General features: G+C 55.0%; 1 protein-coding gene across 1 annotated transcript in view; it reads left to right on the forward strand.

The window, feature by feature from the left end:
• The first annotated feature begins 3867 nt into the window (after positions 1-3867).
• Positions 3868-18916, forward strand: part of LOC144725103 (collagen alpha-1(XII) chain-like) — a 319564-nt gene continuing 304515 nt past the window's right edge. Inside the window, 7 exon segments of the mRNA XM_078604576.1 lie at positions 3868-3892; positions 4441-4535; positions 4731-4789; positions 5666-5809; positions 8474-8592; positions 12743-12859; positions 13955-14098. Of these exon segments, the coding sequence (XP_078460702.1) occupies positions 3868-3892; positions 4441-4535; positions 4731-4789; positions 5666-5809; positions 8474-8592; positions 12743-12859; positions 13955-14098 (703 nt within the window).

The following is an 18916-nucleotide window of genomic DNA, read 5'->3' on the forward strand; positions in this document are numbered from 1 at the left end:
ATCACCGAAGCTTCATTTTGCCGAGGTTTATTTGGACGGTGACTTAAAACAAGAGGCATCAAACGGCACTTCAGGAACTGCTGATGGTTGGCTGCATGTGCACAATAGCGGTGGGTTCTGCGCGAGGTGTGTGTTGCGTGAAACTTCGTCGCTGCAGCTTCGGTGGCGGATTGGCGGCGTGGCCGATGTACCGGGTGCCCCCACCGCTGCATTCGCCGCCCGGTATTTGGAGGACTCCCGTGTCAATGGTGCCTATGCACGCCTGTGATACAGAACTGTTTCGGCAGCGATGGTTGGATCACAGACATTCGCGAAACTCCCTGCCCATGAGCGTCGAGGTCGCTATCGCGTGGCTTGCCACAGCACAGAAAGATTAATTTCCGTTTTGAATGTTATGCTGCCCCCCCCCCTCCCCCTGGGCAATTGTTGCTGCTGGTTCTGGCTGAATGATTCTCAGTGGTGAGGGTGAACGATGTCTCAGCATGTTACAAATCCTGAATGTTAAATTGAAACTCACGGGCGAGTGCTGGCCGTGTGTGGTGTTGGGGCCCCAGTACCCCGCATCGCACTGAGCCGGCCCAGCCAAATGACGGCTCCGTGAGCCCCAGGCTCCGATCCAGCGTCGCTCCGAAGAAGAGCGGCTCGGGGTCGCGCCTGGCGTGATGGTCGCTCAGGTATGGGCACCACGGTGGCAAGAGTCAACTACCTCGCCTGGTATGCAGAAGGTCGTGGGTTCGATCCGGACCCTGACGCCTGAGTATTTGGCTGCTATATATTTCCAAATAAGCCACTTCTTTGAGCTATCATTTGTGACCAGGTCGCTTCTGAAAAAGAGCTATAGAGCTCAGTGGGCCTTACCTGATAAAATAAAAAAATATATAGTTTAATAAATGTAGACGTAACTAGAGACGTAGATGAGATTAATTTGTGAATTCGCCCGCTACGTTTGTTACGATTTCGAGTTTGAGCTGATATTTGCTTAAATGAGTCTTGTTTCCTGGAGTAGAAAAGTGATCATTTGAGTTACACTGAGCATGGCCACCTCCATCTGAGGTTTTCTCCGCATGAGTGAAACCAATATTGTTCAATTCTCAGAGCCGAGTGAAGTTGTGTGAAACCAAATCGAATGCGATGATATGTTTGTGCGGTCATTGATATCTGGGTTCAGACCATCAACTCGTTGCACTTGAGAACCCAGTTTCATCACAGACAGTGGCTGAAACACAGATTCGAAACCAGGATCTCGGCAGAGCCGGCTCAGCGCTCTAACCTCTGAGCGACTCCACCACTTCAAAGTTGTTTTCATCTTTAGCGCCTTAATAACAACTATGCTCTCACACCTTTCCCACGACACTGATCTCTTCAAACATCTTTGGAACGTCTGTCAGTGGTAAATGTACTTCTCTGCAGGCTTTTGCCAACCTACAAATACACTCCAGAAGCATTGCTCTCTTCACACGATCATATTTGTCTGAATGTGGCTTTGCAGATCGCTGTTTAATGGCCTGCTGCCTCAGCGGTAGAGCGAGTGGTTCGCACTCGGAAGGCTTGCGAGTTCGAGTCTGGCGTCGATCAAATGAGCACCACTCTGAGCAGTGAAAACAGGAGTCGTCCTAGAGACTCACTTGCGCCGTAGGAATGTAGAATTTCAACCACTGGCTTAGATCTGTAAACAGCAGAGGAACGTCAATGCCTCAATGCTCAGTGAGCAGGAAATCAGGTGGACCATTGCCGATTGTCCGTTTCAGAAGAACCTCTACACCAGCTGTTTTCTTGCTTTTAACTCTGGACGTACGCACTGCGTATGAGATGAAGATGTTTTGTCGATGCTTTCTCCACTGATGTCGGGATGTTGTGTCTATGTCCATGTGCAGCAGTTTCTTTTTTTTTGTAACTCCACTGTTGTGCGATGGCCTCCGCAGAACTTGCGGGTTGTGGGAGTTATTTGACCATACTTCAGCACGCTGGTCAGTGGCAGGTTGGTGAAGGCGGGGGGCATATACGTTGAGTACAGCAGCGGATATTGCAGCCCTCTATTTCCCACTGAGCCCTGTGCCAACCTGCTTGTGCACGGAGGTCACGCACCCAAGCACGATCCAGGCTGAACCTGCTTAGCTGCCCAATGAGATGGGCGCATCGTAGGTGGCCTGGTCATGGGCTTACGTCATCTCCGTCAGGATGTTACTACTGGGATATTTAGATACCTCGTTTAAGAACAAAGACGTCTCGAACATTGTCTTCCACACCTCTCTCGCTCGGGCGGGCGGTGTCTTTACACCGCCGGGGTGATGGTCACCGGTGTCGTCTCACTCCGCCCGCGTTGTGCCACCGCCCTCGAAGAGCACGCACGCTGGCCCCAGCCGCCTGCGTCGCCTCCGCCGTCTCATCGTCCGTCTCGCAATCTCCGATCTTTGCCGCAAGTGGCTTCCTCGTCCTCTTCGACAAGCCCAGATCTTGAACCAGACGAGGCAAATGTGGCGGCGTCTCTGTCGCCTGCAATGGACTCCCTGACTGCGCTCTCCCTGAGGCGGCGGCGTCCCCTTCTGTCGGAATCTCAGCGATCTTCTGCGCCTCGGCCCTTTAACGTTCAAATTGCGCGCGTCGTAAATGCACTCGTGAACGAATGAATACACTCAGGTGTGCCGAGCGGACTCTGCGCTCTGTACCTCGTTGAGTTGGCCGGCCAAAACCTATTGGAGTAGCTCCCTGCTCTGGCTGCAGTCGGCACGTCCTCGCTTGGTGGCTCTGCCTCCGATGAAGGTCACTCAACGACACACGGTCTCTCGCAGGCCGGCCCCCAGAGAGTACAGAGGCCTGAACCCATTGTGGTGTTTTGAGAGGAAGGCTGCCTCGTCGACAGGAGTATAGTCTGAGTCAACTATTCTCCAAGCAGACGATGTTTGGGGGCATTGTTGAGGCCACGTTCGGGAGTTGGGTGGCCTCTGGCATTATTTTCTCGTCTTGTGCTGTGCCGATGAGTAATTGCTCTATTGCGCCTTACAGGAAGTTCCAATTTCCAATTAGCATAGCTCTTCAATGTATATTCTTTGCAATGACAGCCGCCGTTCGTCCCTAAGTGGCAGCGACGTCACCACAACGCTAGGCTAGGTACAAGTTGTACGGATGTTGAACTTCTTTCGTACCGTACGTAGCCAACGGTGCTAATCGGAGGTGCGGAGGAAGGACAGCAATCTAAACACAAAAAGCAGTTCTAAAGAAATGAGATTTCCATCTAGATGTAAAAGTGCATAACTCCAGTAGCTTCCTAATATAGGAAGGAAGAGCTTTCCAGACGGCCGCAGAAGCGCATCTGAAAGCGCGTGATGCAGTGACCGTCTTTGTTCGATGGATACCCGAAAGCCGCTGCGGGAATGGCCGGAGTTTGAGGCCACGTGGAGCGCCCAAGGCTCGCTGGCAGGAGGTCACGGGAGAGACCCAGGTGCCATGAGTCGACTGAGATGGCTGGCAGATGAACGGCCTCTCTACTAGTTTTGAGCGTCGATCCTCTACTCTCTGTTGTGTTGGTGTAGGGCGACTACCACCAAACGCGTCCTTCACGAGCCTCCTCCATAGAGGCCGATCTTTAAACCGCTGGTACCGCTGTACGACAAGTCCACTCGGCTCCTCATGCTCCTGTACCACATCACTCCATCACCTCTCCAGCCCTAGCTGCGCCCGTTGAGCCTCCTCTATCCGGCCAATCAGAAGCAGTTCAACATGTTGGCTTTCGCGACCAATATCATCCATAATGGAAGTTTTTTTGGGTTAGATCGTGTAAATCTCTTTACGTGACAACCCTGACGAGTTGGCTGTGGCGGGTGGTTTTAACGACACAGAAGCAGCTTGGTGGACATCCGCTGGCTGGGCATGGGGGATTTCCGCAACACCGAAGGTATCATCGACATCGCTTTTGTTCGTCACCACCATGGAACAACCGCGTGGGGCTGGGACTCCGCAGGCGCGCGCACTCGCGACGGTCCACGGGGACTGTCGGCGCGATCCGCCGCGCGCGCTCGCGGTGTCGGTGAACGCGCGGCCGCGCAGACGCAGGAATGCACTCGCGCCGGTTTCTCGCCGTGGGGAAATGCCCGCGGGGAGGGGAGTGGGGGGGGGTTTCTCAATCGCTTCTCTTCCACCCCCCTCTTTCGGCGCGTCACTCGCAATGGGGAGGTGACAGGTGCCTGCCGACTTGAATTAGCCGAGCGCGATTGCGCCGCCGTTGTCATCCGGCGCTCATCATTGGATCGAGCGGCTTGCGCAGTTGCATAACCCGACTGTGCCCCGACCCTCCCCACGTCGTGAGCACCCGATCCTTCGCCTGGATACCACAGCGAGACCGGAGACCCCCCCCCCTCCACTCGCATCCACGGTCTTCGTGTGTCGTTCCAACGCCCGCCTCCCTCTACCCCTCCCGCCCTGCACCGGTGGCATCTCCCCCAGCGCTCGCGATCACCTGGATATTCAAGGTGATGCACAGGTGTCGTGACCGCCCATCACCTGGGACGTGCGGGCGGGAGTCGCGGCGCTGGGCCGGGGTATCCGAGCGTCAGGGATTTCTGTGTCTGAACACAGCAGGGCGTGCGTGACGGTATTTTTAATAAAAGCAACCGCACTCCTTTCCATCGCTCTCTCTCCCTCCCCACAGCCCTCCTCGTCTCACCCCCCCTCCCTACCGCTCTCTCTCGTTCCTCCTCCCCCTGAGCTACTGCGCTACGCGCCCGCCCTGGCAGCGAGCGCGCAGCACCTTGCTGGGTCCCCCTCCCACCGGGGTGATGGGAGCCCTGCAGAGGTGGGGGGGGGGGGGCTCTGTAGAGGTGGGGGGGGGCTCTGTAGAGGGGGGGGGCTCTGTAGAGGTGGGGGGGGGCTCTGTAGAGGTGGGGGGGGGCTCTGTAGAGGTGGGGGGGGGCTCTGTAGAGGTGGGGGGGGGCTCTGTAGAGGTGGGGGGGGGGCTCTGTAGAGGTGGGGGGGGCTCTGTAGAAGTGGGGGGGGGCTCTGTAGAGGTGGGGGGGGCTCTGTAGAGGTGGGGGGGGCTCTGTAGAGGTGGGGGAGCTCTGTAGAGGTGGGGGGGCTCTGTAGAGGTGGGGGGGAGCTCTGTAGAGGTGGGGGGGGCTCTGTAGAGGTGGGGGGGGGGCTCTGTAGAGGTGGGGGAGCTCTGTAGAGGTGGGGGGGGCTCTGTAGAGGTGAGGGGGGGGGCTCTGTAGAGGTGGGGGGGGGGCTCTGTAGAGGTGGGGGGGGGCTCTGTAGAGGTGGAGGAGCTCTGTAGAGGTGGGGGGGTTCTGTAGAGGTGGGGGGGGGGCTCTGTAGAGGTGGGGGGGCCTGTAGAGGTGGGGAAGCTCTGTAGAAGTGGGGGGGGGGCTCTGTAGAGGTGGGGGCCTGTAGAGGTGGGGGAGCTCTGTAGAAGTGGGGGGGGGCTCTGTAGAGGTGGGGGGCTCTGTAGAAGTGGGGGGGGCTCTGTAGAGGTGGGGGGGCTCTGTAGAAGTGGGGGGGGGGCTCTGTAAAGGTGGGGGGAGATTTGCTGTGGGGGGTTTCGGAGAGGTCTGGAAGGGAGCGCTGGGGTAGGGGGGCGGGGTTGGAAAGATTGGGGTGGTGGAGGGTGGGGGGAGTTGACGCCTGTGGGTGGGAGGAGGGGAGGGGTGGGGGATCCACACAAAACTTGGCTGTGGAGCGGGGGGAGGGGAGCCGCAGTGAGAGTGGCGCCCTTCTCCCTCCCGACCCCGATCGCTCGCTCGCCTCAGACACGCGCAGAGAGCCCAGGGGCTCAGCAGTCGCCTGAGCAGAGGAGGCACGGTCCGCGAGAAGGAGCGAGACGGTGAGCGCGCCCCCAGCCCTCCGGTTTCACTCTCTCGTCGCCTCCTCCTCATCATCTTCTTCGTCTGCTCGGCCAGAAGCCCCACTCCTGCATGGGGGCGACTGCGCCGATTTCTTCCCTCCTTGTGCTCCTATTCTGTGCATCTTCTCTACTCGTATTCACTTGACTCACGTCTCGCTCCACCGCATCCTCCCATCTCGCCCTCGGGCTCCCTGGAACGTGTGCCCTGTCCCGGCGACGTCTCCATACATCTTCTCATCTACGGGGCTCTGCTAGAGTCTCCGGGTCTGTCTGAGTCGGCGGGTCTCTCAATCTGTGGGTCTCTGTGTTAGTCGATCGGTCGTTGTATGAGTGTGTAGGTCTGTGCGAGTACGAGTCTCTGAGTTTACGGGTTTCTGTGCGAGTCTATAGGTCTTTGTATGAGTTTATGGGTCTGTGTGTGAATCTACGGGTTTCTGAATCGATGGATCTCTGTATGAGTCTATGGGTCTTTGTATGAGTGTGTGGGTCTGTGTGTGAGTCTACGGGTCTCTGAGTCTATGGGTGTCTGTGTGAGTATATTTATGTCTTTCTGTGCGAGTCTATGGGTCTTTGTATGAGTGTGTGGGTCTGTGTGTGAGTCTACGGGTCTCTGAGTCTATGGGTGTCTGTGTCAGTATATTTATGCCTTTCTGTGCGAGTCTATGGGTCTCGAATCTCAATAGCGCTTCTAATTGCCCCCCGCCTTCTTTAAGTGTTCTCAACACGTATCCAAACCATCTTAAATCTCTCCTCCACTACCTCCTCTTCCTCCACCTTTCCCGGAGACGCGTTTCCAATCGGCGTTCTCATCGCCGCGCTCGGATCGCGCTGCGTCCGGACCTCTCCTCCGTTGCCCGCGTGGCCGCCGCTCCCCCCGTCCAGGGCGGTGAACGCTGCCCCCCGGGTGCGGTGCTCGTGTCGCGCAGAATCTTTGTCGCATCAATCCGCGCCGTCTCCATCCGCGGGGGGGCTCAGCACCCACCCACCCGCCAGTGTGCGCAGCAACATCTTTGTATGACGCGCAGCCCATTGCACATCCGCTGCTGGATGGAGGTCTCCCCACGCCGCGTGGCTCGTGGGGGCTACTTGACGCGTGCTCCATCTCACGCCAGTCAGTGCGGGCTGTGTGGGGCGAGAGACTCAGGACCGGTTCAGATGTCATCATCGGTCTGAGCCGTGGCATTTAGGTTCAAAGCGCAGTGCGCTAATCGTTGCGCGACCGCTCCAGCTCCAACAATGGGCTGTGATGGCCATTGACGACCGTAGGTAGACGCAATCACTGCCTGGTCCTCAGGGGAGGAGGTCGCGGTGCCATGATTTAATGATATCCTTCCCCCGCACCTCCGATTAACACGGTTGGCTACGAAAGAAGTTCAACGTGCATACATCTCGCCTCGGAGTGGCACGTACTGGCGTTAGTTACTCCGCGTCTGGTTCGCCATCTCTGCCCTTGCAGCTGCGCGCGGGGTAAGTTGTGCGCTGGGGCGTCTCCATCTCAAAGGAGCCTCGATGCCATGGCACCCGGAGCACGCCCTGTCCACGCCGCTCCCCGCGCCGGCTGCGTGGAGCGTGGAGCGGTGGCGCCGTGGTGAGCGCGCACTGCGCTCTTGGGCTCCCAGCCGCCCGCGTTATTAGAAGAACATTTGGTGCCGCGCGAATCGCCAGTGGTGGTCGCTGTTGACCCGAGCGGAGCCGACTTTGGGCGCACGCCGCTGCGGTGCTGGCGGCCACGCGGTCCACGCGGCGGAGTCGCGGCGAGAACGCCGTCCACTCCGATCGTGCAAGACAAAGATGTCGTTAGCACGAGCTCGACCATGCTGATCAGAGACGGAACGTCGAATCCGCTCTCGAGTTTGTCGTGTTAAATCAATGCCGGTGATCACTCCGAGAAAAAAGGCTGTGTGGCTGATGGGATGCGTCGAAGATTCTGTTCTTTTGTTCACGTGGAGAGTCAGGCGTGTGAATGAGGTGTCTTATCCACTTGGATATTTTGCTCGGATCGACGCACGCGAGTGTGGCGCGGTGGCGCAGACGAACCCGACGACTTGGTCTCAATTCCCGGCCACGGCTAACATCAGTAGCGAATGCTACCTTCAGTGGGTGGTGACCTGCCCGCGGTGAGTTACCCATCAGCGCTGGGTGTGGTGCTGGCCACACAGCCTCTTCGTGCGCCGTGTCGGACTTAATCTGGTATGCAAGTGGGCTTTGGCAGGACGTGTCGCTAGATAAGGGGGTGATGGCCGATTATCAGAACTGTGGTCGGAGCGGCAGCCAAAGAATGGAACGCGGCAGAGAAGACATCCACCCAGAAGATGGAGGCGCGTGTTTAGAGGTGCCAGGTGGATTGTTATACAGCGCAGGGACCGTGAGCGATGACGATGATGGCGTAGAACGCAAATGTATTCATGAAAATATGAGCTCTTGTAAATAAAATTATCCTATGCAAAACCACGTGGTCTGTCATGCCTCCTGGGCTGGTAAAAAACTAAATAATCACTGAATCGCAGAACCCGAGTTCAAATCCTGGCAGCCGTCCGTGATGAAACCAGCTTCTCAAGTGTTGTGAGCTGATGACAATGAACAGCACTTCCCCAAGCAGTCTGTAAGGCTACACGGGGGATCTTTGTCTTTGTGTGCATGCAGACTGTGCAGCGACGACAACAGAACCACCACCTCCTCCTCCACGATGTCTGTGGCGTCGATCTCCGCTCTCGCCCTGATCCTGCTCGCCACGCAGCCCGCGCCGCCCGTCTCCGCGCAGGGTGAGCGGGGCTCCACGGGGCTCCACGGGGGGGCCACGGGGCTCCACGGGGGTCTAGAGGGGTCAGCAGGGACATCGCGTCCCGCCCTGCTGACCCTCCCAGACCGCGGGGGGGGGGGGGGTACGATGGGGGCTGGCGGTGTGGAGTTGAGGGCGCACCACGAGCGGCGTGGAGCCAACCGTGAACTATGCACGTGTTTGTGTACACGTGTTTGTGTGTACACGTGTTTGTGTGTACACGTGTTTGTATATGTTTGTGTAGGTTTGTGTACATGTTTTTGTGTAGGTGTGTGTACACGTGTGTGATTGTGTACACCGGTGTGTGCGTAGGTGTGAGTATGAGTATGGTTGCGTGTGTATATAGGTGTGCGTGTGTGTGTGCGTGCGTGATTGTGCACGCTGCACGCGACGAACCACGGCACACGAACACACTCCGCTCCCCAAACGCACCCTTCCCTGGAAGCAAGAACAGGAGCTCGAGTCTTGGCAAGCGGAACATCGCGGTGCGTGTGGGGGGGGGGTGCTTGTGTGGGACGGCGGTCAGTGCGCGGTTCGTGTGTGGGAGAGCGGTACATGCGTGTGGGGGAGGTGCGTGTGTCTGGGTGGGGGGGAAGTGCGTGTGTGTGGGGGGGGGGAGTGTGTGGGGGGTAGGGGGGAGTGTGTGGGGGGAGTGTGTGGGTAGGGGGGGAGTGTGTGGGTGGGGGGGAGTGTGTGGGTGGGGGGGAGTTTGTGGATGTTAGTGGTGGTGAGTAGGGGTTGGGTGTTGATGGGAGTGTTGGTGGGGGTGGGTGTGGAAGGTGAGTGGGGGGTGAGTGGGGGTGAGTGTTGGGGAAGGTGAGTGGGGGTGAGTTGAGGGTGAGTGGAGGGGCTTGAAACGCCCCGGGGAGGGGGAGGGGAGGAGGGTGCAATCATTGCGGGGTTCGGACCCCAAACCGTGGATCCGGAGCCTCGCCGCCTGCTCCCCCTCACGGCTCCTCCTCCTCCATCACCTGGTGAGTCCGCGCGCTGCCGATGAGACACCCAACACCGCGTCGGGGACTCCACCTCAACAAGTCCGCGCCGGTGTCGCCTCGGCGGAGCGCAGCCTGCGACGTTGGTGGGTGGTGATGGTGGGTGGTGGGGGTGGGTGGTGGTGGTGGTGGGTGGTGGTGGGTGGTGGGGGTGGGTGGTTGGTGTGGTGGGTGGTGGTGGGTGGTGGGGGTGGGTGGTGGTGGGTGGTTGGGGTGGGTGGTGGGTGGTGGTGGGTGGGTGGTGGTGGGTGGTGGAGTGGAACGCAGCGCCCCGGGGAGAGGGGGAGGGGCTCGGGCAAGTCGCGAGTGGGCGAGAGACCCGCGACTCACATCCCTGCGGTGGGCAACACTCGCGCAATGTGTTGGCACGTTCGTGCCCGCCCACACCCCCCACTTTAAACAGAGCGTGGAGCCGCGTGGAGCCGCAGACGTGGGTCAGGTGACGCCCGCGGAGAAGCTGCTGAGGTCGCTATCGGACGCTTCCGAAACCGCGGTCACGCGTGGAGGGGTTCCCGGCTTCCAGGGTGCTAGAGCCTCCACTGCACAGAGGGTTGGGATAGAGGGCGGCAGGAGGACACACCGGATTCCATGAATCGACTTCAACAGAGACCCATATAGTTATAGAGACCCATTGACTCAGAGACCCGTAGGCTCACAAAGAGACAGACTAACAGAGATCCATAGACTTACACAAAGCCTCTAGACTTACACAGAACCGATAGACTTAACAATACGGTACTATATTAATGAAATAACACAATTACCGTATAAAGTTACAGGAATCTAAGATCGCGATAATTTTCATATCGTAAATATCGATACTGTATCTCGAAGTCGACTGGTAGGTGACGCGTGGTGGGGTAAAGCGTGGGTCACGGCATGCAAGACGTCTGATCAGCGTAGGACAAGAGTACGACAAACGCCTTGCACAGGGGCTCTCTGCTGCGCCCGCAGTGGCGCGATAAAGCAATTGCAGATCTGCGCCTTTACCCGAGACAGGGCACGAGGTGCGTTGGACGCCCGGCTGTGAGGGCGCCACGGCGGCTGGGAGATGTTCATTGCCTCGCCTGCTCGACAGGAGGTCGTGAGCTCAATCCCGATCATGACGCCTGCTGTTGTGTATTTGGAGTTTTCATGTCTTTCTCTCTCCCCGTGGTCGCGTGGTTTTTTTTCTCCGGGTCCTCCGGGTTTTTCCCTCCACGTTTAGAAGCACGCGTTTAGAGTGTTTGGTTTCTGTATATTTCCACGCGATAAGCCACTTCGTAGAGCTATCGTTTGTGATAGTCAGGTCACTTAATAAAAATAGCTAACTAGCTCAGTGGGCCTTTCCTGCTAGAATAAAAGAGAAAAAAAGACGCAGAGAGAGAGAGACGCAGCGACAAAGAGAGAGACGCAGCGAGAAAAAGACGCAGAGAGAGAGAGACGCAGCGAGAGAGAGAGAGACGCGCCGTTCCTAGAGAGAGCGGCTTCCTAGAAGGCGCAGGGGATGGCGTCATCTTCGCTCCCCACGCCAAGCGAGGCCCTGCCACTGGGGGGCTACGAAAGCGGGAGGGGGGGGTGAGGGGCAGGGAGGCGGATGGGAGTGCGGTCGCTGTGGGAGTAATACGAAGGGATCCTGAGTCAGCTCGGCATGGAAGTGTAGATGCATGTCGTCGTCATCATCATGCGTTATTTATACCACCACAGCAGAGGAGGTATTTGGGATAATTAGGAAGGAAGTGGGTGCAGAACAAAAAGACATTACAACACAGACACCGTGGTAGACGCGGTAATGGACTGCACGTGACTCGCCACAGTGAGTGCTCGACTGGATGCGGTGTGCTGAGTGCGGAGATATCTTCCAGGTCGCTGACCTGGACAGACCCGGCTGAGATGAAGCCCTGGACGGAGGTGTGGGCCGGGGGGTAGAGGGATGGGAGGGCGAGACGCCGTGATTTGAGGGCGGCGACGCAACAGGAATCTGCTCGGAGCGGAGGAATTCTCCCCATGGGTGGTCGCGGGGGCGGGCGGGTAATGAGGCTTTGGTGGTGCTAACGGTGGTGGTGGTTGCACGGTGACTGCTAATGGTGGTGGTGGCTACACAGTGGTGCTGGTGGTGGTAGAAGTGAGTGTGGTGGTGCTTCTGGTGGTGGTGCTGGTGGTGGTGCTAATGGTGGTGGTGCTGGTCACTGTTGTTGAGCCGTCTTCCCACATTCTCTGCCTCGCTTCGTCGCACGGTTGGAGCCCCGGGCTCATCACGATGGCAGTGTTTATTTTGACCCACTTGTCACAGCAATTGCCAAACGCAGGCAAAATTAAAAGGAGCGCCACACAAATTGGTAGTAGGTTTCGTGATTTGGCGTCGCGGCCATCTATTGTCGTTGCCGGTCAACTGAAATTGGTGACCGGTGCCCGTCTCCATCACAGCGGGCTGCCACTGAACGCTGATTTTATTTAAACTCGCTTGCTTGCTTCGCCAATCAAAACGCGCGTGCACACGCGTGGCCGTGTCACGGCGCACATTTCAGATGCATCCACAAAGTTGTGAAATTGCTGCAGTCCACCTGCAGAGAGGGCACTTCCCTTGACGGTCAGCTGGCTCAATAGGGGGCCCTGGGCGAGTCGAGGCGGCAGCTCCCGCAGCCCAACCCCCCCCCTCTCCCCCCCTTGAGGGAGGAGGAGGCGGCCTGGGCTCGCGATCCCTTTGGGCAGGGGCTCGCACACCCGACAGAGCATCTCGTGGGGGCCAAAGAGCTGTCACACAAAGTCACTATTGTTTGGGAAACTAAATTGAATATTAAAAATATTTTTCAATCTTTGATATTAAATTAAATGTACGTAAAAGACGTATCCCTTTGAATCACAATTTCATATTCATGAAAAATCTCACAAATGATCCGTGGCTTACGACGGCCTTCTCAACGTATTTCGGGTGAGGAGGCAGGGTAGCTGCTCCTTCCACCGTCCCCCAGTGTGCGCCCCCATGCGCCCTGCCACTTGCTCACTCGCACAGCTCCTCCTGAATCCCGCTACTGCTGCCAGCGTGACTGTGGCCCGTGTCTCCCGTGTCGCCTTGGGTCTGCCGTGACTCCCGAAGTCTCCGCTGCTGGTGGCTGATCGTTGTTCGCCGCCTTTAGCTGCTGCCTTGTGTCCCGCGTGCAGTGAGGCCGCCCGTAAACCTGCGCTTCAAGGTGCTGTCGGGCAGCAGCGTGCGGGTGCTGTGGCGCTCGCCGCGTGGCGCCATCCTGGGCTACAGGCTCCACGTGCTGCCCACCAATGGTGCGATCGCGCATGCACACGAGCGGTGTGTTCACAGATTTTGGAATAGTCAGGAATCCCATGGAAGTGACACCATTCTCACGACGGCGCATCTTCGATTTGCCGGAATAATTTGCCAATTAACACGTCCCTACTCCCTGCACAAAGACACAGATGCCCCCGTATAGGCTACACAGACTGGGAGGGCAAATTCTGTGAGTGTGTAGCACACGTGCAGCAATCTCACGAGCTGTGCGGCCGCGCCGCAGGACTGGCAGTGCCCTGCACGACTGCCGCACACACTCCAGTTAATCCGTACTCCGATCCCCAAATCGCTCACCTCCCAGCCCGTGTGCCCACACGTTTAGTAAACTCTGGCCAACTCTGGTTCTAACGGGGACAAACACGTTCAGGTGGAGGTAGAAGGAGGAGGTGTGCCCCTGCCCCTGCCGAACTCATCTACAGCGTTCCCCATCTGTATGCGAGGCAACGTTGTGGTTTATTGAACCGGTTAATGAGCACAAGGCCCAAAGGCCACCGTCATATCAGGCCGCCTACCACTTGGAAAAAGGGCCGTCAGCAATATTTATTTGTCTCAGCCGCACTCATCGGGTGCTAGAAGGGGACATGTTTGCGCTGGTAATTCCGTGCTCGGTCACGCGTTCAAGCCGTTTGAACGCACAGGCGATACCCACGGCCCTCGTGTGATCAGAGCGTCCGCTAACGATGGAGCTCGCCAACGTTCTCTGTGAAAGCTTCACTTAAACTGAACTATTAATTGTATTTTACCAGGTAAGTCCCACTGAGCTATGTAGCTCTTTTTCACAAATGACTTGGCCACAAATGATAGCTCAACAAAGTGGCTCATCAGGTGGATATGTATAGCAGCAACATACTCTAAACTCGTGATGGCGATTCTAAATGTGGAGGGAAAAACCAAAGGACCCGGAGAAAAATCCACGCGACCACAGGGAGAGAGAGAGAGACATGCAAAGCGTCAGGGTCGGGTTCATACCCACGACTTCCTGCAGACCAGGCGAGGGAGTTAACATCTCGCCACCGTGTCGCCCCACGTGGGGGTCTCTGCCCGGTCTGTGTCCGCCGGCCGCTTTTCAGACGAGGCCGTGCGAGAGATCTCGCTCTCACGTGACGCCACGTACGCCGTCATCGAGGACCTGGTGCCCAGGACCAAGTACGTCGTGACCATGGTGGCGTATGACGCGTCGGGGGAGAGCCCGCCCGTCACGGGAGAGATCACACGTGAGTGTCCGCACACGCCAGGGTCATGGGGCGGGGGGGGGGGGGCACGGGGGGAGAGGGTGAGACAGACTTGACATCCTCCGCCTTCCAGGGATGTCTCTCTTGGCGATCTCTGAGCACCTTAACTTCACTCCACGTGTGAGAACATGTGGTATGACGCGGAACGCCTGGCAAATGGCGAATCGGCCATCACAATACCACTGCAAGGGATAATTGGGCAATTCCTTCTGACAACGTCAATCTGATTAGCGGCCACAACTGACGTCAGCGCCGAGCGACATTCGAACTAGTTGAGTTCATCTGCACCATCCTGCACGGACCAGCATGGTGAAGTATGCTCAAACAACCTCCACGCCCGACACAGTGAATGGACCCCTTCATCTAGCAGTAGATTGAGAAGGGCTGTTATACCAATGACAAACATTCCTCCGTTTGATGCCAATGAGCTCCCCGTTGCACCAATCGTCTTCTCCAGCCCTCCGCGACTTGTTGAACCCACACCACTTCCCATGCTCGCAGTGGTGGCCATTGTGCAATTCACTTCTCTGCTCTGGGTTAAAACAAATCGTGCACTCCGCTGTTTTTTGCTCCAGGGTGCCTCCCTCACAGGCCCTAAAGCGTTCGTTCTCTCTCTCTCTCTGAACCTTGGGTATTTTTTAACTGGGAAGCTGGTTTTCTGTGATTCGTGTATATATATATGTAGTTGAGGAGACAGCCAAGTTATATCGGAGGGATTATTCTCCTATTTAAGGCAGAATTTGTTCAGTCGGAAATTAAAACAACTATGATAGATGCGATGTTCAAATAGGAAATTAAGCTTCGAAACGGGAGCTGAGGCTCTGGAAACTGTGTCTTAAAATACAAACACAAATTCCGAGGATGATTCTTGAACGACGGCCATCCTCCTCTTCCATTGCAACGGCACAACAACACAAAAAATCCCCCAAAAAGTGAACGCAGCCAAGGCCAGAGAGCCTGGGCAGTGGAAACAGGGAGAGTGCAGAGTTATGCTGGGGGTGCGTAGTAGCCCTCGGTAGCCCCCAGTAGCCCTTAGTAGCCTCCTGGTAGCCCCCTGGTAGCCCTCGGTAGCCCCTAGTAGCCCCCTGGTAGCTTTTGGTAGCCCCAGTAGCCCGCTAGTGGGCCCCTGGTAGCTTCTGATAGCCCCAGTAACCCCTAGTAGCTCCCTGGTAGATTCTAGTAGCCCCAGTAGCCCCTAGTAGGCCCCTGGTAGCTTCTGGTAGCCCCAGTAACCCCTATTAGGCCCCTGGTAGCTTCTAGTAGCCCCATTAGCCCCTAGTAGGCCCCTTGTAGCTATTAGTAGCCCCAGTAGCCCCTAGTAGGCCCCTTGTAGCTTCTAGTAGCCCCAGTAGGCCCTAGTAGGCTCCTGGTAGCTTCTGGTAGCCCCTAGTAGCCCCCAGTAGCCCCTAGTAGCCCCCTGGTAGCTTATGGTAGCCCCCAGTAGCCCCTAGTAGCCCCGTGGTAGCTTCTGGTAGCCCCTAGTAGCTTCTGGTAACCCCCAGTAGCCTATGGTAGCTTCTGGTAGCCCCAGTAGCCCCTAGTAGCTTCTGGTAGCCCCCAGTAGCCCCTAGTAGCTTCTGGTAGCCCCCAGTAGCTTATGGTAGCTTCTGGTAGCCCCCAGTAGCCCCTAGTAGCTTCTGGTAGCCCCCAGTAGCCTATGGTAGCTTCTGGTAGCCCCAGTAGCCCCTAGTAGCTCCATGGTAGCTTCTGGTAGCCCCCAGTAGCCTCTAGTAGGCCCCTGGTAGCTTCTAGTAGCCCCCAGTAGCCCCTAGTAGCTCCCTGGTAGCTTCTGGTAGCCCCCAGTAGCCCCTAGTAGGCCCCTGGTAGCTTCTGGTAGCCCCCAGTAGCCCCTAGTAGGCTGTGGGTCTCCTGGTGCATGGCGTGTATTGCTCGGAGCTGCTGCGAGACCTTGCATTGTGCCCTGCTGGAATGACCTGCAACCCCACTCGCCCTGCAAATCCATGTCCACGGGTGGTTGATTAATGCCGTTCCCTATCATTCAGAACATCGGCACCCCTTTGTCAGTCCACCGGTGGATGAAGGCCTCCGCACATCACATTCGTCACGTGGGTTGTTTGTGACCAAACCTCACCGTGCCAGTCAGTGGCGGGTCGGTGACGGGAGAGTCCCGGGAACGGTTCGGATATCGCCTCTGACGTGCAGATGGCCAGATTCACAGCACCAGAGCACGAGCCGCCACGCCAATGTTCCACGGCCGTCAGGTCACACGGCGCGCGGCTCGCGATGTGTTCATGGCTGTCATTTTGGAAGAGCTTTCCAACCAATTATCGTATTAACGTTAGGAATTTCGCAAAAGTGGCTTACGGTGTCACCTGAAATTATTCTTTGGTTCTTTTCGGTTAAGTCACGTCTAAAAATAAAATAATAAATTAAAATAACATATTACGACGTTTCGATTGCAACACAAGCAATCATCATCAGGTATAAAAGAAATAGCAACAAAAATCTAACTAGAAAACTATAGACAGACATACAAGCAGACAGACATCACAACGGCACACAGAGAGAGGACACAAATCGGCACAAAGAGAGGGGTCGTTTCTGTGACGGTCCCTTAAATATAGAGAGGGGGGGCGGGGACGGAGAGAGGGAGGGGGCAGGGAGAATTAGCATATCAATGAGTGTACGGCAACGTACTGCTGTTGCAAGTAAGATGACAATGTGGAACGGGCACGCAAAATTGAAAACGGGCACGCAAAATTGAAAATTAGGAGACAGGCACACGAAAATTAAATAACCTAGCAAAATATCGAAATGTGATGTAATACAACACAGAGAGTCGGTTAACACACAATTAACGCATAGCCTGGTTGATTACGTGTTTCAAAATGTGCTAAGTTAGAATTTTAAGTGTGAAAATTCCAAAGAGAGGACACAGGCAGAGAGAACAAATAGCCAGAAAGAAAAAGGATAAGCTTAAAACTTCCCCGTAGAAGTGGTTCAATCTTAATTTAGGAGCTTTCGTGACTGCAGGAATTATTCTTTGGTTCTTTTCGGTTAAGTCACGTCTAAAAATAAAATAATAAATTAAAATAACATATTACGACGTTTCGATTGCAACACAAGCAATCATCATCAGGTATAAAAGAAATAGCAACAAAAATCTAACTAGAAAACTATAGACAGACATACAAGCAGACAGACATCACAACGGCACACAGAGAGAGGACACAAATCGGCACAAAGAGAGGGGTCGTTTCTGTGACGGTCCCTTAAATATAGAGAGGGGGGGCGGGGACGGAGAGAGGGAGGGGGCAGGGAGAATTAGCATATCAATGAGTGTACGGCAACGTACTGCTGTTGCAAGTAAGATGACAATGTGGAACGGGCACGCAAAATTGAAAACGGGCACGCAAAATTGAAAATTAGGAGACAGGCACACGAAAATTAAATAACCTAGCAAAATATCGAAATGTGATGTAATACAACACAGAGAGTCGGTTAACACACAATTAACGCATAGCCTGGTTGATTACGTGTTTCAAAATGTGCTAAGTTAGAATTTTAAGTGTGAAAATTCCAAAGAGAGGACACAGGCAGAGAGAACAAATAGCCAGAAAGAAAAAGGATAAGCTTAAAACTTCCCCGTAGAAGTGGTTCAATCTTAATTTAGGAGCTTTCGTGACTGCAGGAATTATTCTTTGGTTCTTTTCGGTTAAGTCACGTCTAAAAATAAAATAATAAATTAAAATAACATATTACGACGTTTCGATTGCAACACAAGCAATCATCATCAGGTATAAAAGAAATAGCAACAAAAATCTAACTAGAAAACTATAGACAGACATACAAGCAGACAGACATCACAACGGCACACAGAGAGAGGACACAAATCGGCACAAAGAGAGGGGTCGTTTCTGTGACGGTCCCTTAAATATAGAGAGGGGGGGCGGGGACGGAGAGAGGGAGGGGGCAGGGAGAATTAGCATATCAATGAGTGTACGGCAACGTACTGCTGTTGCAAGTAAGATGACAATGTGGAACGGGCACGCAAAATTGAAAACGGGCACGCAAAATTGAAAATTAGGAGACAGGCACACGAAAATTAAATAACCTAGCAAAATATCGAAATGTGATGTAATACAACACAGAGAGTCGGTTAACACACAATTAACGCATAGCCTGGTTGATTACGTGTTTCAAAATGTGCTAAGTTAGAATTTTAAGTGTGAAAATTCCAAAGAGAGGACACAGGCAGAGAGAACAAATAGCCAGAAAGAAAAAGGATAAGCTTAAAACTTCCCCGTAGAAGTGGTTCAATCTTAATTTAGGAGCTTTCGTGACTGCAGGAATTATTCTTTGGTTCTTTTCGGTTAAGTCACGTCTAAAAATAAAATAATAAATTAAAATAACATATTACGACGTTTCGATTGCAACACAAGCAATCATCATCAGGTATAAAAGAAATAGCAACAAAAATCTAACTAGAAAACTATAGACAGACATACAAGCAGACAGACATCACAACGGCACACAGAGAGAGGACACAAATCGGCACAAAGAGAGGGGTCGTTTCTGTGACGGTCCCTTAAATATAGAGAGGGGGGGCGGGGACGGAGAGAGGGAGGGGGCAGGGAGAATTAGCATATCAATGAGTGTACGGCAACGTACTGCTGTTGCAAGTAAGATGACAATGTGGAACGGGCACGCAAAATTGAAAACGGGCACGCAAAATTGAAAATTAGGAGACAGGCACACGAAAATTAAATAACCTAGCAAAATATCGAAATGTGATGTAATACAACACAGAGAGTCGGTTAACACACAATTAACGCATAG

The sequence above is a fragment of the Lampetra planeri genome, chromosome 22 (genome assembly GCF_965212315.1).
Source record: "Lampetra planeri chromosome 22, kcLamPlan1.2.h2, whole genome shotgun sequence".
NCBI lineage: Eukaryota > Metazoa > Chordata > Hyperoartia > Petromyzontiformes > Petromyzontidae > Lampetra > Lampetra planeri.